General features: G+C 45.3%; 1 protein-coding gene across 1 annotated transcript in view; it reads left to right on the top strand.

Moving 5' to 3' along the window:
- The window catches only part of ifi35 (interferon-induced protein 35), a 31,073-nt gene extending 14,248 nt beyond the window's left edge, over positions 1 to 16,825 (top strand). The window contains exons 6-9 of the mRNA XM_078223992.1: positions 1,305 to 1,411; positions 7,810 to 7,996; positions 10,934 to 11,046; positions 13,955 to 16,825. Coding sequence (XP_078080118.1) covers positions 1,305 to 1,411; positions 7,810 to 7,996; positions 10,934 to 11,046; positions 13,955 to 14,155 — 608 coding nt within the window. The 3' untranslated portion in view covers positions 14,156 to 16,825. The remainder of the gene's footprint in view (positions 1 to 1,304; positions 1,412 to 7,809; positions 7,997 to 10,933; positions 11,047 to 13,954) is intronic.
- Positions 16,826 to 22,861: the final 6,036 nt, after the last annotated feature.

Below are 22,861 nucleotides of genomic sequence, written 5' to 3'. Positions count from 1 at the left end.
TTTTGCATTCCAATAGAAACCATAGAAAAGATCTTGGGTAAGAATCTTGGCCCATTTGCAAGCTCATAGCCAATGGTGCACAGCAGAGGATGTCCCAAGCAGGATGGCTGAGACTCAGCAGGAAGTAAGCCTTAGGCTTCATTGTAATAATTTGCGTGAGTTGCTGGCATGGCCATCCTCCAGCGTCAACTCTCTCCTGGTAAGGGTTTTCAGTTTGCGGCTGTCTGCCTTGCCAGGAGTGGCCCCACGTTACATCCTGGACTGAGAGTGAAAGGACAAAGGGGGAGAAGCTCCTTCATGGGTTAACAGTGGTTTCTGAGTGTGCTGTGGAAAGAGGACAGAAAAGGACAGTGTAGCAGCCATTGCTTAGGGAACAATGACAGATCCTGAACAGAGGGTGCCCAGAGTCTGTTTCTGCCCAATGCCAACCAATTTGTTTCATAGCACCCCCCCCCCCCCCCAACATGCTTCCATAGGGGACCTGTTACTCACTCCAGGCAGGTGCAATGGGGGCATGAGCAGACATCTACGGAAATGAACCGTTACCCAGATCCCATACTGCACTGAACAAGTGCAAGGTGGTTCTCCCCAAAATTGTTCCATATTTGACCCCACAAAAGGAGGTCCCATTTTGGCCCCTAGAAATCTCCAAACTCAGCAGCCCATCAATGCAGTGAATACTGCATTACCTCTCATTTTTACATGACATCAGTAGGTGCCACTAGGTAATGTAGGGGATATTATCATATCATGTCTTTACAGATCATGTGCAAAATATCTGGAAGATGTGCCTCGGAGTAATGGCTATAGTGTGAATCCATCCAAAGTTGGCACAGCACGGTGGCACAGTGATTAGCACTGCTGCCTCACAGCTCCAAGGACCCAAATTCGATTCCCGGCTTGGGGAAGTGGAGTCTGAGTGGAGTTTACACATTCTCCCCGTGTCTGCATGGTTTTCCTCCGGATTCCTCCCACAGTCCAAAGATGTGCAGGTTGGGTGGATTGGCCATGCTAAATTGTCCGTTAGTGCCAGGGGGACTAGCTAGGGTAAATATGCGGGGTTGCGGGGATAGGGCCTGGGTGGGATCGTTGTCGGTGCAGACTCGATGGGCCAAATGGCCTCCTTCTGCACCATAGGGATTCTATGATGCTATGAAAGTTAACACAATTATGACAAAGCGGTTAAGACTGTACAAAATATCCGTGTTTGCCTTTGCATTATGTGAAATGACCAGTAAATATTGTTGGAAACATAAAACTGATTAACACTTATTCCTTAAGAACTTTTTCATTTTGTGTTGCAGTTGCTAGTAAGATACTGGACATGGAAGAGCATGAGATTCATTTAGGAGATTGTCGAATTAAGATACAGGCTCAACCCTTGAAGCTGCAGATGTTAGAAGATATTGAAGTAAGTCTTACTCTTGACTGGGAATGTCATGATGATAGCAGATTGTGTGTATGTGTGGACTTGAACATTAGATATAATACTGTATTTGGACAAGTTATTGTAAGATAGACTCTGCGCTACATATGGAGGGTGCCTGAACTAGGGGTGGGGATTAAAGATCAAATAGCATAATTAGGGAGTCAGCCAGCATTGGCTCTTGCAAAGTCTGTGACTTTGAGTGTTGTTCTTTCAGCCTGAGATGTGACATTGGCGACGAGGCTACCTACAGAGATATTTAAGTTTAAGTTTATTTATTAGTGTCACAAGTAGGCTTACATCAACACTGCAATGAAGTTACTGTGAAAATCCCCTCGTCGCCACACTCCAGCGCCTATTTGGGTACACTGAGGGAGAATTTAGCACGGCCAATGCATCTAACCAGCACGTCTTTCGGACTGTGGGAGGAAACCGGAGCACCCGGAGGAAACCCATTGCAGAACGTGCAGACTCCGCACAGCCAGTGACCCAAGCTGGGAATCGAACCCGAGTCTCTAGCACCGTGAGGCAGCAGTGCTAACCACTGTGCTGCCATGCCGCCAATTGTGGCATGGAATTTTTTGGAGCTGATGTAAGGCCATAAGTCATAGGAGCAGAAGTGGGCCATTCAGCCCATCGAGTCTGCTCCACTATTCAATGAGTTTGAAACATATACTGATGGACAGCGTCTGCTTTTGGACGGGGCGACGGAGGCACAGGAAGCACAGCCTCAGGCCTTATTGTTGTTCACCGCCAGTGTTTTGGTGAGGGAGACTTTCAAGACTGAAATAAAAATAAAATACTGCGGATGCTGGAGATCTGAAATCAAAGCAGAAAGTGCTGGCAAAACCCAGCAGGTCTGGCAGCATCTTTGGAAAGAGAAACAGAGTTAACATTTATGACTCTTCTTCAGAAGACTTTCTCGACATTGCCTGACACGATAGGAAAGGTAGATTATGAACATGGGGTGAAAGCTTTGAAGGACCATTATGTGGTGGTGTCAAATACCACGTTCCAAAAGCAATCAGGTGAGATGGAATGGGGGGAAACAGTAACCCAATTTGTGACCCTTTTGACACTGAGGTTGAATGGATGCAACTATATCATGATGGATCAAGAAACCAGATAATTAATCAGTTGGTCCAATGTTGCAAGTCGGATAAGTTGAGGCATAAGCTGCTGGAACGAGGAGGTGTTCATAGAATCCCTACAGTGCAGAAGGAGGCCATTCGTCCCATCAAGGCTGCATTGACAGAGCATCTTACCAGACCCATCCCCAGCCTTATCCCTGTAACCCCACTCATTTAGCCCGCCAATCTTGCTAACCTTCGCATCTTGGGACACTAGGGGGCAATTTAGCATGACCAATCCACCTAACCTGTACATATTTGGACTGTGGGAGGAAATCCACGCCGACACGGGGAGAACATGCAACCTGCACGCAGACAGTCACCTAAGGCCGGAATTGAATCCGGGTCCCTGGCGCTGTGAGTGCTAACCAGTGTGCCACCGTGACTTAATGTTGGATAGCACTTAGAAAATCAGTATTGGAAGCAGTGGATGAGCAATCTCACAGTGTGAAACTTGGTGCCACCTCTGCCATTGGCACAGCTAAAGTTGAGGTTAACCGAGTGGTACAACAGAACCCAGATATGGGTAAATCTCAACAGCAAAAGTTTGAAAGAGAGTTTTTCGATGTGGCAATGTGGGGCACTATAGAAAAGATGCCTGCTGCCCTGCCAAGGAGAGATATGCAGACAATGTAGGAGCAAAAGTCCTTTAGCCAAGAAATGCAGAAGAAAGCTGAACAAAGAGGAAAGTCTGGTAAACCACACATAAAGGATAGGGAGGTGAGCACAAGTGTGAGACGGGTTGCAGAAGATGCAGAGAATGAGGACACAAATAGCAATCATGGACACATGTTCTATGTCAATAGGAGTAACCACAGGAAAGTTCCAGTGGTTGCTGGTGGTGTTGAAATGAGCAGTATTGTAGATTCAGGCAGTGACTGTCATCGGCAGAGCACTGTGGGAGGAACTGAAGACAAAGAGAGTGAAGGGCACATCTGGAAAATGTGTCAAAAAGCTCCCTCAGTTCACATCTAAAACCTTACCCCAAACAGTTGGATTACAGATGTGAGATCTGGGATCAGAAGGTTGAGGCAGAATTTGTAGTGATTGAGGTTGATGGTGAGTTTCTTCTGAGCAGAGAAACTGCCTATGCCTTGAGGGGGGGGTGCTGCATATTGGATTGAAAATGAATCCTGTACAGTCCTGGATGATGCTCTGGGAGGAGTTTGGACCAGTGCTTCAAGGAAGTTACAAAACCGCCAAGTGAGATTAACCATTGACAAAATCGTGAGGCCTGTAGCTTAGCCTGTACACAGAATATAGAATCATAGAATCCTTACAGTGCAGGAGGAGGCCATTCGGCCCACCAAGCCTGCACCGACAACAATCCCACACGGGGACTATCCCCAAGTATTTACCATGCTAGTCCCTCTGACATTAAGGGGCAATTAGCATGGCCAATCCACCTAACCTGAACATCTTTGGAGTGTGAGAAGAAACCGTAGCACCCGGAGGAAACCCACATAGGCAGGTGGAGAATGTGCAAACTCTGCACGGACAGTGACCCGAGGCTGGAATTGAACCCGGATCCCTGGCACTGTGAGGCAGCAATGCTAACCATTGTGCCTCCCCTATCTTTCGTGTCTGACACAGAGAATTGCAGTAAAGATGAAGAAAGTGATTGACCAATACATGTGTCATGGTATTATCACTGAACTAGTAATCCAGAGACCCAGGGTGATGTTCTGGGGACCCAGGTTCAAATCCCACCATGGTAGATAGTGAAATTCAATAAAAATCTGGAATTAAACGTCTCATGATGATCATGAAACCATTGTCGATTGTCGGAAAAACCCATCTGGTTCACTAATGTCCTTTAGGGAAGGAAATTTGCTGTCCTTGCTGGTCTGGTCTACATGTGACTCCAGGCCCTCAGCAATGCGGTTGACTCTTAAACGCCCTCGTGGATAGGCAGTAAATACTGGCCCAGCCAGCGATGCCAACATCCCATGAACAAAATTTGCAGGTGGCATGGTGGCACAGTGGTTAGCACTGCTGCCTCACAACGCCAGGGACCTGGGTTCAATTTTGGTCTTTGTGCGGAGTTTGCACATTCTCCCTCTGTTTGCATGGGTTTCCTCCAGGTGCTCTGGTTTCCTCCCACAGTCCAAAGATGTGTGGGTTAGGTTAATTGGTTATACTCAATTGTCCCTTAGTATCAGGGGGTACTAGCAGGGTAAATACGTGGGGTGAAAGGGATCGGGCCTGGGTGGGATTGATGTCACTGCAGACTTGATGGGCCAAATGGCACTGTAGGGATTCTATGATCGTAGAGCCAGTTGAAGGACCAAAACCATGGGTGAACCCTGTTGTGGTAGTGGCTCAACCAAATAGTCACATCAGACTCTGTATTGACTGTTGAATGAAGTATTAATGAGGGAATTTCACCTAATTCCCACCATGAACAAAGTCTTTCAAGAGTTGTCAACAAGGAAGTATTTTCTAAATTAGACTTAAAGTGGGGATATCACCAACTGGAAATTTATCCTGATTCAAGGAAGGTGCCAACTTTCATCACACATTGTGGACTTTACCAATACAAGAGTTTGCTGTTTGGCATCAGTGGCACAATGGTTAGCACTGCTGTCTCACAGCGCCAGGGACCCAGGTTCAATTCCGGCCTTGGGGTGACTGTCTGAGTGGAGTTTGCACGTTCTCCCCATGTCTGCGTGGGTTTCCTCCGGGTGCTCCGGTTTCCTCCCACAGCCCAAAGATGTGTGTGTTAGGTTGATTGGCCGTGATAAATTGCCCCTGAGTGTCAGTGGGATTAGCAGGGTAAATATGGGGTGTTACGGGGATAGGGCCTGGGTGGGATTGTTGTCAGTGCAGGCTCGATGGGCTGAAAGGCCTCCTTCTGCACCGTAGGGATTCTATGATCAACGCAGAGATTTACCAACACCAAATCCATACGTGATACAAGGGACCCTGGGAACGGCCAATATCTCCATGATTCAATGAGCCAGTAGAGAGGAATAAAACGAGAGGCTGAGATTAGTATTGGCTGATTGCAGTCAGCAGGACTTGCGGTAAATGTAAACAAGTGTTTGGTGGGTGTGACAGAGCCAATGATCAGGGAGCATAAACTCAGGAGCAGGGGTGGAAACAATCCAACCAATGACAAGATGCAGAGGCACCGGAACCAGAAAATGCCAGCAAAATGAGAAGTTTCCTGGGACTTGTGAACTACTGTGTGAAGTAAATCCCAGACTTCGCTGCCCCGGCCGATCCATTGAAAACGTTGACCAGAAAGAAAGATCCAAACCATTTGCCGGAGTCAAAAGGTGGGTTTCTAGATGCCAGCGGTACAAGTACAAGGTGGTTTATGTTGCTTTAAAGATGAACATTGCTGACCCGCTGTCACTGTGACGTAGGGACGGTCTGACACACAAATCCTTATCAAAGGCGGAAGCCGAATCGTTTATGCATTTTGTAGCATTTCGTGCCATATCCAGAACAATGACAACTGAAGAGGTTGAAAGAGAGTCAGACACAGTTTCAGCATTCATAGAATCATAGAATCCCTACAGTGCAGAAGGAGGCCATTTGCCCCATCGAGTCTGCACCGCCTCTCCGATAGAGCAGACCCTGTCCCTGTAACCCCAAATATTTGCGCTGCAACCCCCCCTAACGTACACATCTTGGGACACTAAGGGGTAATTTAACATGGCTAATCCGCCTCAGCTGCACACCTTTGGAGCGTGGGAGGAAACCGGAGCACCCGGAGGAAATCCACGCAGACACAGGGAGAACGTGCAGACTCCACACAGTGACCCAAGCCAGGAATCGAACCTGGGTCCCTGGCGTTGTGAGGCAGCAGCGCTAATCACTGTGTCACTGTGCCATTTAATAAGGGGTGGAGTGTAAGCTATGTACATCAAGTGGAAAAATCATGGATATGTTTTTAACCTAATGAGAGAGGTGTGTCATGTTGATAGCTGGCTGTGTGTGTGGACTTGAGTATTAGATACTATACAGCATTTGGATAAAATACTCTGTTATACACCTGATCTGAGGGTGCCAGGTGGAAGATCAGATAGCATACGTTCAGGTCATGTAGCACGGCAGATTAAATTATGTTGTTCTTGTAGTTAACTCTGTGACGTTGAGTGTTGTTCTTTCAGCCTGTGACGTGCATGGATCTGTACAGTTTTCATTGAATGGCCACAAGGTGGCACAGTGATGGACTCATTGCAATAGAGCCTTTTACTTCAGAAAACCAGGTGCAGAATAATCTTGTTCCCTGCAAATGTCTCTGCTTGCTGGCTAAAAAATTGGCCTCAGTGTCCTATGTCATAGTATGCGTACTATAGCCATAAACAAAGTCACTAAGGTCATTGTCTGTGACTGTGACCATGATGCATCATTGCCTTTCAACCTTTGACACAATTAAGCATAGAACCCTCATCCAATGTCTTTGTCCTGTTCAGACTGATGGGACCGCCCTCACTGAGATCCACACGTGACCTACCCAACCGTACCCAGAGCACTTTCAGTTATGGTTACTTGCCCCAACAACCATCCTGTCCCTTCCAGAGTCCTTTCTAAGAGGCCTGTCCAGCCTTCCCCTCCTCCCAAAAAGTTACTTCTTGGTGCCATCGACCACAGGTAAGAGAACAGCTTTCGCAGGTTGAGGTTCAAAATCATGAGGGGTCTGGGCAGAGTGGAAAGGGAAAAACTGCTCCCAGTTGGTGGGAGGATTGAGAACGAGAGGGCACAAAATTAAGGTAATTGTCAAAAGAAGCAATTTAAGACATGAGGAGAAATCTATTCAGGCAACGAGAGTGTACTGGAGGCTGGTTCAACTGAGGCATTCAAGAAGGAACTGGGGAGAATATCTGAAAAGGAAGATTGTGCAGGATCATGGGGAGAAGGATGAGATGCATTGCTCATTTGGAGAGCTGGCACAGCTTTCACGGGCCGAATGGCCTCTTTCTGCACTGTAACAATTCTGTGAAGTATGCTGTTGACCCTCAGCTGTTCTTGGTCCACACTTCAGTTTCCCCTCCCAATGCCCCTTGCGTTGTCTAACTTCTTGTCCGACCATTTCACCTTTTGCTGCCAAAAGTGTGAATGACGTTGCCATCACATCACATATTGTAGCGGCTTCACGATGGAACGCAGTCCGATACTGTATAATTAGTTTTGCCGTGTGAGATTCACATGGTCTGTTGTGCATTCGGACCTGCGTTAAACCCCACACTCAGTCTCCATCAAGTAAGAGGACTGACGCATACAAATATCCTTTCCCCGCAGATTCAGACACGAGTGTGTAAAAGACGAATCCTGGTTTCAGAAATCCCAAAGACTATCCCAGCCGACCAGCTGCTTGACAAGGTGGAACTGCACTTCAGCAAACAACGGAATTCTGGAGGAGAAGTGGATAGCATTGAGCTGCTGGAAGATTCCGGCAATGTTGTCATTAAATTTGCGAGTGAAGGAAGTAAGATAACAATTGCAAAGAAATCTCTGAAAGTATGCGAATTGTACCCCGCAGTAGCCTTTACTTTGGTCCATATGCACATTACAACATGACAAAAGACCATTTAGCCTAACAAGTCTGTGTCGGTATTTACCCTCCAGAACAAATAATCACATTTATCCACCCTATTTCCATATCCCTTTATTCCTTTTCTCCTTCATCCACCTTTCCGATCTATTCAATTTGATATCATTTCTGCCTCAGTAACTAACCTTTGAGAGCCTCATTGGTTTCTTGCGTTTAATCTTGTCTCTGTGGCCACTTGTTCTAGAACTACTTTTAAAAAATTCATTCAGGGGACGTGGGCATCGCTGGCTGGCCAGCATTTATTGCCCATCCCTAGTCACCCTTGAGAAGGTGGTGATGAACTGTGGCTTGCATTTCAGAGGGTATTTAAGAGTCAACCACATTGCTGTGGCTCTGGAGTCAGATGTAGGCCAGACCAGGCAAGGAGGGCAGATTTCCTTCACTAAAGGGCCATTAATGAACCAGATGGGTTTTTCTGGCAGTCAACAATGGTTTCATGGTCATCAGTAGATTCGTAATTCCAGATATTCTTTTATTAAATTCAAATTCCACCATCTGCAGTGGCGGGATTCGAACCCAGGTCCATGGAGCATTAGTTGAGTTTCTGGATTAATAATTGAGCGATAATACCACCAGGCCATCGCCTCGCCATACTTCAGATTATTACAGTCTGTTTATTTGTACTCCCGTCCCATCCCTTCATCAATGTAATGATGTAATCTGTGCAGCTATGATGGAAAATGCCCCAGTTTTCCTTCCTTTGTGTGGTTTATCCTAGCAAACAGCTTTCGAATGAAACTCTTGCTCTCACTCTAAAGCCTCAAATGCTTTTTAATAGCTTGGAACCAGTACAGCTCACAATAATCTAACTGAGGTATTACCAAGGTTTTATATGGGTTCATCTTACATATTATAAATATCCATTCATTTGATTATGTTGATGTATAATCTCATAGGGTGTTGTTCATGCTCGGGCTCTGCATACCATCCCTGTGTACCATCTACAAGATGCACTGCAGAAACTCACCAAGGCTCCTTGGACAGCACCTTCCAAATTGTCAAACAATGCCATGTAGGAGGACCAGGGCAGCAGGTACATGGGAACACCACCACCTGGAAGTTCCCCTCCCAAGTTATTCATCATCCTGACTTGGAAATATATCGCCGTTCCTTTATTGTCGCTAGGTCAAAATCATGGAATCCCCTCCCTAACAGCACTGTGGTGTACCTACACAGTAAGAAGTCTAACAACACCAGGTTAAAGTCCAACAGGTTTATTTGGTTGATTATCCGGCGCTTTCCTAACAGCAGGTTAAAATGGAGAATAGTGAAATGTGTGGACCAGAAAGGTCTCGTACTTGATCTTGGGTCTGCCCTCAGGTTCCCTGATCGCAGCTTAGGGTGGTGGCTTACAGTTGGCCTCAGTGCTTCAGGGCTAGGTAGGAGAGAGTTAACCAGGGTTCCCACTCCTGAGCATGACCGGATTCTTGTCTTGTGTAAACCAGAAATGCCAAAATCATTGAGAGTCACTGATGTGGAATACCTTTAAAGTTAACAATGTAAAACAAGGATGGGGTTGGGGGGCAGTGTGATATGGGCAGCTCCCTCAAACCCCTCACATTCTTACTGACCATCACCAGTTGAAATAACACCCCCTCCCTCACTGCCCCCTGAAGAACCAAGTTGCTTTGACCTTATGGGCTGTCCTGGGAGTCACCCCTGGTATCAATTGGTTTGAGGAGAGGGTGGACTTTCACTTTAACGATCTTGTGATTGAATGTCAAAGGGTGGGCTTGCGGGGAAGTCATGGTCAGGACTTACGCATGAAGAAGAGTCCCTCGAGTGAATTTTTCACAGTACTGTAACAGCATGCAGCATTTAAAAAGTGATAGCGGGCTTAGAAACAAAACAAAAATCAGTCGTGAGGAATTGTGATCAATCCTGCATCTTTCCAGCTCTGTGAAGCTCAGCCAATCACTGCCTCAACCAGATGAGGTGGGGGTGGTGTGGGAGTTGTGGGGGGGCTTAATATGAGTCCAGCCATTCCCTCACACACTCATTTCACCCCACCCCACAAATCGTCTGAAATCAAAGGCCATTTATACCCATAACTCAAACAGAACAGAACACAATGGCAAAGTGGTTAGCACTGCTACCACACAGCGCCAGGAACCCAGGTTTGATTCCAGCCTTGGGTGACTGTGTGGAGTTTGCACGTTCTCCCTGTGTCTGCGTGGGTTTCCTCCGGGTGCTCCCACAGTCCAAAGATGTGCGGGTTAGGTTGATTGGCCATGCTAAATTGCCCCTTAGTGTCAGGGAGATTAGCAGGGTGAATATGTGGGGTTACAGGGGTAGGGCCTGGGTGGGATTGCAGTCGGTGCAGGTTTAATGGGCTGGAAGGCTTCCTTCTGCACTGTAGTGAATCTATGGATTTTAATAAAAAAGGAAGATATTTATGCTTCTTGCCTGAAATTGTTGAGTTCTTGATCTTGGTCTGACCCATTGATCTAACTGAAGGGTGGAACAGATTGGAAGGGCTGAATGGTCTACTCCTGTTCCTTTGTTCCACTGGAAAATCAATATGCAGTTGGGTTTGATGCGATCTCTCCCACCCCTTATTTGATTGTCACAAAGCTTGTAGTACCCGAGCAATGTGTACAAACCCAAGAACGAGTCACCTTCTCCCCCTGCGCTGACCGTTGAGTGTTTCAGGAGAGGACCAGAAGTAGAAAGGAGCATGCAAATGATTTTGGGAACTTCTACAAAGTGATCGCAACAATAACGAACAGGAATCACTCGGGACTAAAAACACTTGCAAGACATCGCCAGGATAAAAAAAACTAAGCTTCATTTATTTTCACTTTCTTTCAGTTGCGGAGAATTTGACAAAGAAAGAATTTCACCAGGTGGAGTTTCGGGGAATAAAGAAAAGTGTCCCCGTGAGAGTTTCACCCTTTATTAAGGGTGAAATTGTCAAAATAACGGTATGGATAAAATTGTGATCTGTCATTTATATTTTCCTTATTTTATGGGGATCAATGTTTTATTAAGTAAAATGCAATATGTAGAGACAGAAAAATAGGATATGTCTACATTACATATCACTTCTGGGTGGAGGTTATACTGGGTTATGTGGCAGCCTTTGGTTGCTTTTAGAATTGATGGTGAGACTGCGAGAGAATCAGAGTGAGACTAATCGCTGGTGTTAAGACCCAGTAAGAAGTTTAACAACACCAGGTTGTTAAACACCTGGTGCTGTTAAACTTCTTACTGTGTTTACCCCAGTCCAACGCCGGCATCTCCACATTAATACCCAGGCCAGAGCCTCCAAGGTGTTTTATGAAGTTAGCCTAGACACTAAGTTTTACATTTATTTTTGGTATTGGTTTTTCACTCCAGGTATGATCCAAGTGACTCACTAGGAAGCTTTCATCAAAGTTTATTTAAGAACACAGTTAAATGTAACAAGAAGAATTAGCACAACTTTTACCAATGACAATACTTAAACATAACAGAGTATAATCCTTAATAGCTAGCTATCTCTATTGTTCCAATATAAAACAACCCCTCAGACAAACAGCCTTCTTCAGACTAAGTTAGCACTAAAGCAAGTATGTTCATATGATGCTGGATTTTGCAGCTTTTAACACCTATGTGAATTGCTCCTTTGAATGTTGGATCAAATCTCCGAGGCTCCCCAATCTTGAAACTTCCAGAAAGCCTCTGGAGAGAGAGAAAGACAGAGAAACACTGCTTTCTTCCACCAGTTTCCGGCAGCAACTGAAAAAAACCTAAAACTAGAATGCTGTGTGGAAAAAAAAACCTGTCCTCAGTCACATAACAAAAACTGTCAATCAAACTCCGCTCAGCAATCCCAGGCAACATTAAAACCACAGAACACTGCATTAATCCAAATGAAAATCAACAGTGCTTCAATTATCCCGATTCAGCAACAATAAAAGACACCTGTCACAGACAACACGGTGCCGACAAAATTTCAGGGCCTGCTAGAAACATCCTGCAGAGAAACATGATCCAACACACAACTCTTAAAGGTACAGTACTGTCACACTGGGAAAAATTGAAGCAAAATTTGATAAAGTAAACAATTAGGGTCCAGAGGACCACGGAGTAACAGATCCAGCACACTGATCGAGGAATAGGGAGTAACAGATCCAGCACACTGATCGAGGAATAGGGAGTAACAGATCCAGCACACTGATCGAGGAATAGGGAGTAACCGTTCCAGCACACAGATCGAGGAATAGGGAGTAACAGTTCCAGCACACTGATCGAGGAATAGGGAGTAACAGTTCCAGCACACAGATCCAGAAATAGGGAGTAACAGTTCCAGCACACTGATCGAGGAATAGGGAGTAACAGTTCCAGCACACTGATCGAGGAATAGGGAGTAACAGTTCCAGCACACTGATCCAGGATTAGGGAGTAACAGATCCAGCACACTGATCCAGGAATAGGGAGTAACAGTTCCAGCACACAGATCCAGAAATAGGGAGTAACAGTTCCAGCACACTGATCGAGGAATAGGGAGTAACAGTTCCAGCACACTGATCGAGGAATAGGGAGTAACAGTTCCAGCACACTGATCCAGGAATAGGGAGTAACAGTTCCAGCACACAGATCCAGGAATAGGGAGTAACAGATCCAGCACACTGATCCAGGAATAGGGAGTAACAGTTCCAGCACACAGATCCAGGAATAGGGAGTAACAGATCCAGCACACTGATCCAGGAATAGGGAGTAACAGTTCCAGCACACAGGAATAGGGAGTAACAGTTCTAGCACACTGATCCAGGAATAGGGAGTAACAGTTCCAGCACACTGATCCAGGAATAGGGAGTAACAGATCCAGCACACTGATCCCGGAATAGGGAGTAACAGATCCAGCACACTGATGCAGAAATGAGGGAGTAACATTAACAATTCTTTATTTAGGTGTCAGGGCAGTAATATTTACAGCATAATTCTAGGTCGATCTTAGCGGTTTTTTTAATGTTCTTTCTCCAGTGTCCTGGGCCACTGGGACCTCCTCCACATTGCTGGTTCCTCGGACATCACTTCCCACTTTTCACCTTTAGCTTTTCAATCTTATTGTCTTGTTGAAGTCTGTTTCTTTTTCAGATTTTTCTCTCATTGTTCCCTTTATCACATACTAATAATTATACCACTGAACTGACCCCCCACTGTCCACCCAAGCATTGGACAAATCATCCTGTTTCCTTGGAGAGACAATAAAGCCAACATTTCAAGTTTCAAGCTTTCTCTCTCCACAGATGCTGTCAGACTTGCTGAGTTTCTCCAGCAATTTCCATTTTTGTTTCAGATTCCAGCATCTGCAGTATTTTGACTTTATCTTGTTTCTTTTCCTGTGTCAGGTTTCCTTCCTTTACCCACTCCTTGTTCTATTAGGGGACGGCACGCTGGCATAGTGGTTAGCACTGCTGCCCCACAGCGCCAAGGACTCGGGTTCGATTCCCAGCTTGGCTCACTGTCTGTGCGGAGTCTGCACATTCTCCCCATGTCTGCGTGGGTTTCCTCCGACTGCTCCAGTTTCCTCCCACAGTCTGAATGATCTACTGGTCAGGTGCATTGGCCATGCTAAATTCTCCCTCAATGTACCCGAACTGGCTTCGGAGTGTGGTGACTAGGGGATTTTCACAGTAACTTCATTGCAGTGTTAATGTAAGCCTACTTGTGGCACTAATAAATCAACTTTAAACTTTTTTATTCCTTTATAAAGAGTACTGTTCATCTGTGATATTGTCTGTTCTTTTACACAGTTGTTGTCTGACTTGCTGAATATTTCCGTTCTGACTTTCAGCATTTGCAATATTTTATTTTGATTGTAACATTCTATTGCTTTACCTGCAGGTCGGTGATGTTATTTCCAAAAAGAGTGTCCTGTTTACTGGAATTCCAGATATAATGGATGAAGAAATCTTTCAGGACTGTTTGGAAATACATTTCCAGAAGCCCAGTAATGGAGGTGGTGAGGTGGACGCTTTCGGATACATTCCTGAGGGGAAAAGTGGAATAGCGTGTTTTGAGGCGGATAATGAGAATGAAATGTAAAGATTCACCGCTGTGCTACATATGACTCACTGTCCTTCCTATTTGATATTCAGACAATGTTAATGCGTACACAAACTTATCTATATTTTCCAATTAGCTTGAAGTAAAATGTTGGTGGTTGCAGTTGATTTTAAATTAAAGGCGATGCCACCAGAAGCCCCCTTCTGAAGTCAGGTGTCTCCCCATCCCTTAAAGTGTGTTGGCCACTGGATCTCCCTCCCACACCAGCCTCTCCCCCGAGACCCTAATCACCCCACCCCCTTGTGCCACAACCCCCGGCCTACCCTACCCTGTCCACCATGGGACCACTTGAACATACCTGGGTGTCCTGTTTCTGGACTTAGGGCGGAATTCTCTGGCTGTTTACACCCCGCTGTTGCTGCGCCAGCGAAAATTGCTGCGTAGCCAATTTCTCATTCACTGCGGCGGGACTGGAGAATCCCAGCTGGGGGCGAGGTCGGAGAATCTGGCCCTTCGTCTCCAATGTCTTCTTGAACTTCATCTTATGTCCACTGCAGTGCTGTTACTGCAGGGACTGGACAGCTGCTGGCCAATCAGTTTGGCCAGCAGTTCTCTAAGGCGGGGCTTCCTCCTGAGTGACGGGTGGAAGACCTGCCAGTAGCCAACCAATCTTCATTGGAGTGTAAGTTGTCCCCGTGGGGCAGGGGGAGTTGGTGGGATGTGTTCCCCGCTGATGCATCCTGAAAACAAGAACCCCAACATCCAAAAAATTCAGACCAATGTTCTGCATGACACTCTCATTCTCTCTTTAAATGGCTGAGCCCAGGAACTAATGGGATGTGAAACAGGGATGCCGACTCCTGCCCTCAAACAACCGAATAGGTAAGCAGAGATTGGAAATTGGAATGCATTGCTTCATGTGAATGTCAAAACATCACCTTCCCATTGATACCTGAAATACCCCTTAAATAACTGCTTTATACATGTAGGATATATTAAAATAAAAGATAAGGGTCATGATTTAAGTAAAGAATCAGATTACACTTAATTCTGGTGAACATGGATTAAATTTGATAAGCTAAGTATCTATTACAAATCTTACCTGAGCCTCGGCCTGATGCCTGTGGTTTTTTTTTGGTAACAATCTTGTGTTTTGAAGTCATCTCTTCAGCTATATCCAATCCAATGATGAAAGGTCACAGACTTGAAATGTTTCTCTCTCCACAGATGCCCTCTCACCTCCTCAGTTCTTGCAGCTTTTTCTGTTGTTATTTAAATGATATCAGAGATGTAGCTTTCAGAATTTACATTTTGTTCTACAGAAGCAGCCTCAAAGATGCCCAGATTTTGGAAAGAGGAGCATAGAATCATAGAATCCCTACAGTGCAGAAGGAAGCCATTCGGCCCATCGAGTCTGCACCGACCACAATCCCACCCAGGCCCTACCCCCACATATTTACCCGCTAATCCCTCTAACCTAAGCATTTTAGGATTCTAAGGGGCAATTTTTTTAACCTGGCCAATCAACCTAACCCGCACATCTTTGGACTGAGGGAGGAAACCGGAGCACCCGGAGGAAACCCACGCAGACACGAGGAGAACGTGCAAACTCCACACAGACAAGTGACCCGAGCCGGGAATCGAACCCGGGACCCTGGAGCTGTGAAGCAGCAGTGCTAACCACTGTGCTACCGTGCCGAGTCCAAACTCCTCTTGACCAAGTGTTACTGTTCAATGTCTAAGCTTCGCTGGGCAGTTGCTGAAACCGGGGGTTTGGGGCTGCATCTGTCCCTTCAGCGTTGGACCTGATGTAGCTGAAGCGATAACTAATCCAGCGCTGAAGCTGAAATGTTGTGTTTGTGTGAAGGATATACTAAAATAATGCTATTTGACTTTGATCATTCTTCTTGTAAACAATTAGCTAACATGCTTACTAAAATATTTGCCTCCTCATGAGTTATCTAAAATATGATAATGAATCATCACCTTTTTCAGTTGTTTATGAATGCTAATACTGTTACATATTTAATAGGTATCCTGTTTATATCCCCAGAGACAGATACACCAAAACAAACACAAATAGGACACTAGACATGTGTCTTCATTCTGGAACAATGCAAATGGAACCCTTCCAAGGCTTAGGCCTACCTTTGGCTAAATAATCTAAGCCTGTATTTGGCTCTATTTTGCTCAGTCCAACTGCTAAATTATCATAGAATCCATAGAATCCTACAGTGCAAAAGGAGGCCATTTGGCCCATCAAGGCTGCACCGACCACAATCCCACCCAGGCCCTATCCCCATAACCCCTTGCATTTACCCTAGCCAGTCCCCCTGACACTAAGGGAGAATTTAGCATGGCCAATCCACCTAACCCGCACATCTTTGGGCTGTGGGAGGAAACCGGAGCACCCGGGGGAAACCCACACAGACACGGGGAGAACGTGCAGACTCCACACAGACAGTGACCCAAGCTGGGAATTGAACCCGGGTCCCTGGCACTGTGAGGCTAACCACAGTGCCACCATGCCACCCTCCAGAATATCCTGAGTATAGCTGGAAAACTCACAGCATGACTTAGTTTTTTTAGTCCTTTGTACAAAAAACATCTATGAACAGCATGCTTTGTCTGTATAGCGTGCAAGAAACAATACTTTTCACTGAATGTTAATACATGTGACAATAATAAATCAAGTCAAATCAAATCAAATATTTCTGCTAGCATGCAGTCGCCGAACCATTATATCAGCATTTGATTAAGCTACAAGTAACCATTAGAGTGTTCCTGTCCCGCCTGCCATGGGAATCGGCGTGGGTGGGACACAAACCATGTGCAAAGGTCCATTGACCTCGGGTGGGATTTTCCGACCTTGGGGCGAGTGCGGCCGGAAAATCCCGCCCTTTGTGTTTCAGGAAGGCTTTGATAAATGGTTCAGCTCATGAGGAGCAATGAAATTCATTATCAGCATCAAGTTTCTCCGTCAGCCTCACATATGGAGATTTTACAGATCTCACTTGAGGACTACCTGGTTAGTAGTGGGAAAATTTCTTAGCTGCCACTTATGGCATATTTAATCACTGGTTAAATCACCTATAAAAGGTATGTTTATCTTTTAGTTCATTATGAATACTATTCCACGATCTAGCTGATCTTAAATTTAAATGACTCTTTACAATTACATTAGAAATATTCATAGAATCCCTACAGTACAGAAGGAGGCCGTTCGGCCCATTGTGTCTGCACTGACAACAATCCCACCCAGGCCCTATTCCTGCAACTGCATGCATTTTACCCTGCTAATCCTTCTGATGATAATGGACAATTTAGCATGGTCAATCAACCTAACCCGCTCATCTTTGGACTGGGAGGAAACCAGAGAACCCGGAGGAAACCCACGCAGACACAGGGAGAATGTGCAAACTCCACACAGACAGTGACCCAAGGCTGGAATTGAACCTAGGACCCTGGTGCTGTGAGGCAGCAGTGCTAACCACTGTGCCACCGTGCCGCCCCATCCACTGTGCCACCATGCTGCCCCATAATACTGCCACACCATAATACTGTCACGTAAAATCTTTTACATTTACCTGTTCTAATAAAATCAGTGAATTCTTTTTTTGCTGTTTTTTTCTTTGCATTTCCTCCATTGTCAATGAGAAAAGAAAATTAACTCAATGCTATCTTTTTAAAAACACCAGGAAGAAGATTATAAGTGACATTTGATTTACTTTTCTGAGGCAATATTGAATAATAATTAAAATGCATGATTTTACTCACATATGCTTTAGTCAACACAACCTTTGAGTGGCTGCAAAGATTTGACAGCCTCCAACTTTGGTCTTTGGGTTTCAATCTGTTATTTAAGAACATAAGAACATAAGAAATAGGAGCAGGAGTAGGCCATCTAGCCCCTCGAGCCTGCCCCGCCATTCAATAAGATCATGGCTGATCTGACGTGGATCAGTACCACTTACCCGCCTGATCCCCATAACCCTTAATTCCCTTACCGATCAGGAATCCATCCATCCGCGCTTTAAACATATTCAGCGAGGTAGCCTCCACCACCTCAGTGGGCAGAGAATTCCAGAGATTCACCACCCTCTGGGAGAAGAAGTTCCTCCTCAACTCTGTCTTAAACCGACCCCCCTTTATTTTGAGGCTGTGTCCTCTAGTTTTAACTTCCTTACTAAGTGGAAAGAATCTCTCCGCCTCCACCCTATCCAGCCCCCGCATTATCTTATAAGTCTCCATAAGATCCCCCCTCATCCTTCTAAACTCCAACGAGTACAAACCCAATCTCCTCAGCCTCTCCTCATAATCCAAACCCCTCATCTCCGGTATCAACCTGGTGAACCTTCTCTGCACTCCCTCCAATGCCAATATATCCTTCCTCATATAAGGGGACCAATACTGCACACAGTATTCCAGCTGCGGCCTCACCAATGCCCTGTACAGGTGCATCAAGACATCCCTGCTTTTATATTCTATCCCCTTCGCAATATAGGCCAACATCCCATTTGCCTTCTTGATCACCTGTTGTACCTGCAGACTGGGCTTTTGCGTCTCATGCACAAGGACCCCCAGGTCCCTTTGCACGGTAGCATGTTTTAATTTGTTTCCATTGAGATAGTAATCCCATTTGTTATTATTTCCTCCAAAGTGTATAACCTCGCATTTCTCAACGTTATACTCCATTTGCCATATCCTCGCCCACTCACTCAGCCTGTCCAAATCTCTCTGCAGATCTTCTCCGTCCTCCACACGATTCACTTTTCCACTTATCTTTGTGTCGTCTGCAAACTTCGTTACCCTACACTCCGTCCCCTCCTCCAGATCATCTATATAAATGGTAAATAGTTGCGGCCCGAGTACCGATCCCTGCGGCACGCCACTAGTTACCTTCCTCCAACCGGAAAAACACCCATTTATTCCGACTCTTTGCTTCCTGTCGGATAGCCAGTCCCCAATCCACTTTAACACACTACCCCCAACTCCGTGTGCCCTAATCTTCTTCAGTAGCCTTTTATGGGGCACCTTATCAAACGCCTTTTGGAAATCCAAAAACACCGCATCCACCGGTTCTCCTCCATCAACCGCCCTAGTCACATCTTCATAAAAATCCAACATGTTCGTCAAGCACGACTTTCCCCTCATGAATCCATGCTGCGTCTGATTGATCGAACCATTTCTATCCAGATGCCCTGCTATCTCCTCTTTAATAATGGATTCCAGCATTTTCCCTACTACAGACGTTAAGCTGACCGGCCTATAGTTACCCGCCTTTTGTCTCCTTCCTTTTTTAAACAGCGGCGTAACATTAGCCGTTTTCCAATCAACCGGCACTACCCCAGAATGCAACGAGTTTTGATAAATAATCACTAACGCATCCACTATTACCTCTGACATTTCTTTCAATACCCTGGGATGCATTCCATCCGGACCCGGGGACTTGTCCACCTTCAGTCCCATTAGTCTACCCAGCACTGCCTCTCTGGTTACATTAATTGTATTAAGTATTTCTCCTGCTGCCAACCCTCTATCGTTAATATTTGGCAAACTATTTGTGTCCTCCACCGTGAAGACCGACACAAAAAACTTATTTAAAGACTCAGCCATATCCTCATTTCCCACTATTAACTCCCCCCTCTCGTCCTCCAAGGGTCCAACATTCACTCTAGCCACTCTATTCCTTTTTATATATTTATAAAAACTTTTACTATCATTTTTTATATTAATTGCTAGCCTAGCTTCATAGTCTATCCTTCCTTTCTTTATCGCTTTCTTAGTCTCTCTTTGTTGTTTCTTAAATTTTTCCCAATCACTTGTTTCTCCACTATTTTTGGCCACTCTGTACGCAGCTGTTTTTATTTTAATACTCTCCTTTATTTCCTTCGTTATCCACGGCTGGTTCTCCCTTTTCTTACAATCCTTGTTTTTTGCTGGAATATATTTTTGCTGAGAACTGAAAAGGATCTCCTTAAAAATCCTCCACTGTTCCTCAGCTATCCTACCTGCCAGCCTGCTCTCCCAGTCTACCTTAGCCAATTCATCCCTCATCCTATCATATTTCCCTCTGTTCAAACAGAGGACACTGGTTTGGGACCAAACTTTCTCCTCTTCCATCTGAATCAGAAATTCGACCATATTGTGGTCACTAGACCCAAGAGGGTCCTTCACAATAAGATCCTTAATTCTACCTACCTCGTTACACAATACCAGATCCAAAATAGCTCGTTCCCTCGTCGGTTCCGTAACATGCTGTTCAAGGAAACTATCCCGACAGCATTCTAAGAACTCTTCCTCCATTCCACCCTTACCGACTTGAGTCTGCCAGTCAATGTGCATGTTGAAGTCCCCCATGATTATTGCCGTTCCGTTTTTACACGCATCCCTTATCTGCTTGTTTATAGCCCTCCCCACCTCAACATTATTATTTGGGGGCCTATATACCACACCTACTAGTGTCTTTCTCCCTCTACTATTCCTCATCTCTACCCATAACGATTCCACGTTTTGTTCCTCAGAGCCTATGTCATCCCTCAGTACTACCCTGATATTATCTCTTATTAATAGCGCGACCCCACCACCTTTTCCTTCCTGTCTATTCTTCCTAAACGCCTGATACCCCTGGATATTCATCTCCCAGTCCTGGTCACCTTTCAGCCACGTTTCTGTAATGGCCACTAGATCGTACCCACTCGTGCTGATTTGCACCATCAACTCATATACCTTGTTCCGAATGCTTCGTGCATTCAGGCAAAGTGTCCTTATTCCAGCTTTTATCTGGACCCGCTTTGATGAGTCGCGAACACCCTCTCCCTCTACTCCCTTATCTAAATTACCGCCTTCATTCACTTGCACCCTCTCCTCTACCATTAATTTTGTAATTCCCCTTACCCCTGCATCCTCCACCCCATCAATTAGTTCCTTGATCCTAGTCAACTCTTGCACTCGGCTGCAAAAACAGCGCGATTCCATGTGCACAACACCTAGTAACATGGCAGGATGTGGAAGAGAAATCCTTCTTACTGTATTTAGCTGACTGTATGTGTCACAATTCCCCCCCCCCCCACCCCCCACCCCCCACTCATGACCTCCGGAATTTCAGAAAGTAATAGAATGAACGTTCTATCAAATTACGGCTTGGGCTGTAAACAATGAAACAGGTTTCATTAAAAATTAACAAATGAGCAGTAACAAAACAATTGCTGTAGTTTCAAGAGCTTCTTGTCAATTCAAATCTGGCATGTGACATGGTCCTCCATTAATTCACGAATACTATACCTAGATCAGCATTCATATAATAATTATAGGTGGGGTTTCCTTGGACGGATCATAGAATCCCTACAATGCAGAAGGAGGCCATTTGGCCCGCATCAAGTCCGCTTCGACCACAATCCTACCCAGACCCTATCCCCATAACCCCACTTATTTACCCTGCCACTCCCCCTGACACTAAGGGGCAATTTAGCACGGCCAATCCATCTAACCTGCACAGCTTTAGACTGTGAGAGGAAGCTGGAGCACCTGGAGGAAACCTATGCAGACAACCACCTGAAGGCAGAATTGAACTCAGGTCCCTGGTGCTATGAGGCAGCAGTGCTAACCACTTGCCAGACCCTATTACAATGGTCTCCAAAGAATGAAGAACATGATGCAGATGCCTCCATCACGCTCTCTCCATTATCCTTGAAATTTATCCAGGAACCATTGGAATTGAACATGTAAACTTCAAAATTCAAGGTGTTTTCATTCACTCAAGCCATGTGGGCATCGCTGGCTAGGCCAGCATTTAGTGCCCATTCCTAGTTGCCCTTCAGAAGGTGATGGTGAGCTTTTTGAATCACTGCAGTCCATCAGGTGTAGGTACACCTACAGTGCTGTTAGGGAGGGATTTCCAGGATTCTGACACAGCGACAGTGAAGGAACAGTGAGATATTTCCAAGTCATGTTGGCGGGGGGTTGGGAGGGTGCGGGTGGGGTGGTGTTTCAGGTGGTGATATTCCCATGTATCTACTGCCAATCACACACATTCTAAGCATGCTGATTCCGGGAATTAGTGAGGTCCTTCTATGAATTTCGTTAAGGAACGGGTCAGAAACCCCCAAGGCATGTTATGAAGCTCAACTAGACCCCAACAGTATTTCTATTCTGGCATTAGTGTGAGGATAAGGTGTGATTCTATTGACACACTAGGAAGATTTTATCAAAACAAACTTTATTTAATAAACACAGTTTAACCATAATGAATAAATTAGCTTAACTTTTACAAATCAAAATACTTAAAAATGATAAGATACAATTCTTAACTGCTAACCTATCTCTAGTTCCAATTCAAGCAATATTCCTTCTATAGGCTTCAACTTCCTCTTCAAAATCAGTTAGCAACACACGGGCTTACGTGCTTGTACTTGGGCTGCTGGTCCTCTAGCCTCCAGAATACCTCTAGAGAGAGAAACCTATTGTTCATAGCAGGTTCCAATCAGCAGCCTCCAGTGAGAGGCTGCTGTTTGGGACCTGCTGACCCAGGATAAATAGAAAGCAGATGGGGATTGTGAGAAGCTTGTGTGGCCCAGGGTATGGCCCGAGTGTTAGTGTAATGAAGTTACTTTATTAAACCTTTTTCTTTGATTTACTTTGTGAAGTTAGTTCTTTTATTGCTTGCAACTGAAGTATCTTTACTGCCAGATGAACACCCAGTGATAGCCTCCCATCACTGAACATTATACCCCCGCCCACTGGTCA

The sequence above is a fragment of the Mustelus asterias genome, chromosome 11 (genome assembly GCF_964213995.1).
Source record: "Mustelus asterias chromosome 11, sMusAst1.hap1.1, whole genome shotgun sequence".
NCBI lineage: Eukaryota > Metazoa > Chordata > Chondrichthyes > Carcharhiniformes > Triakidae > Mustelus > Mustelus asterias.
This window is presented reverse-complemented; position numbering and strand designations above follow the sequence as displayed.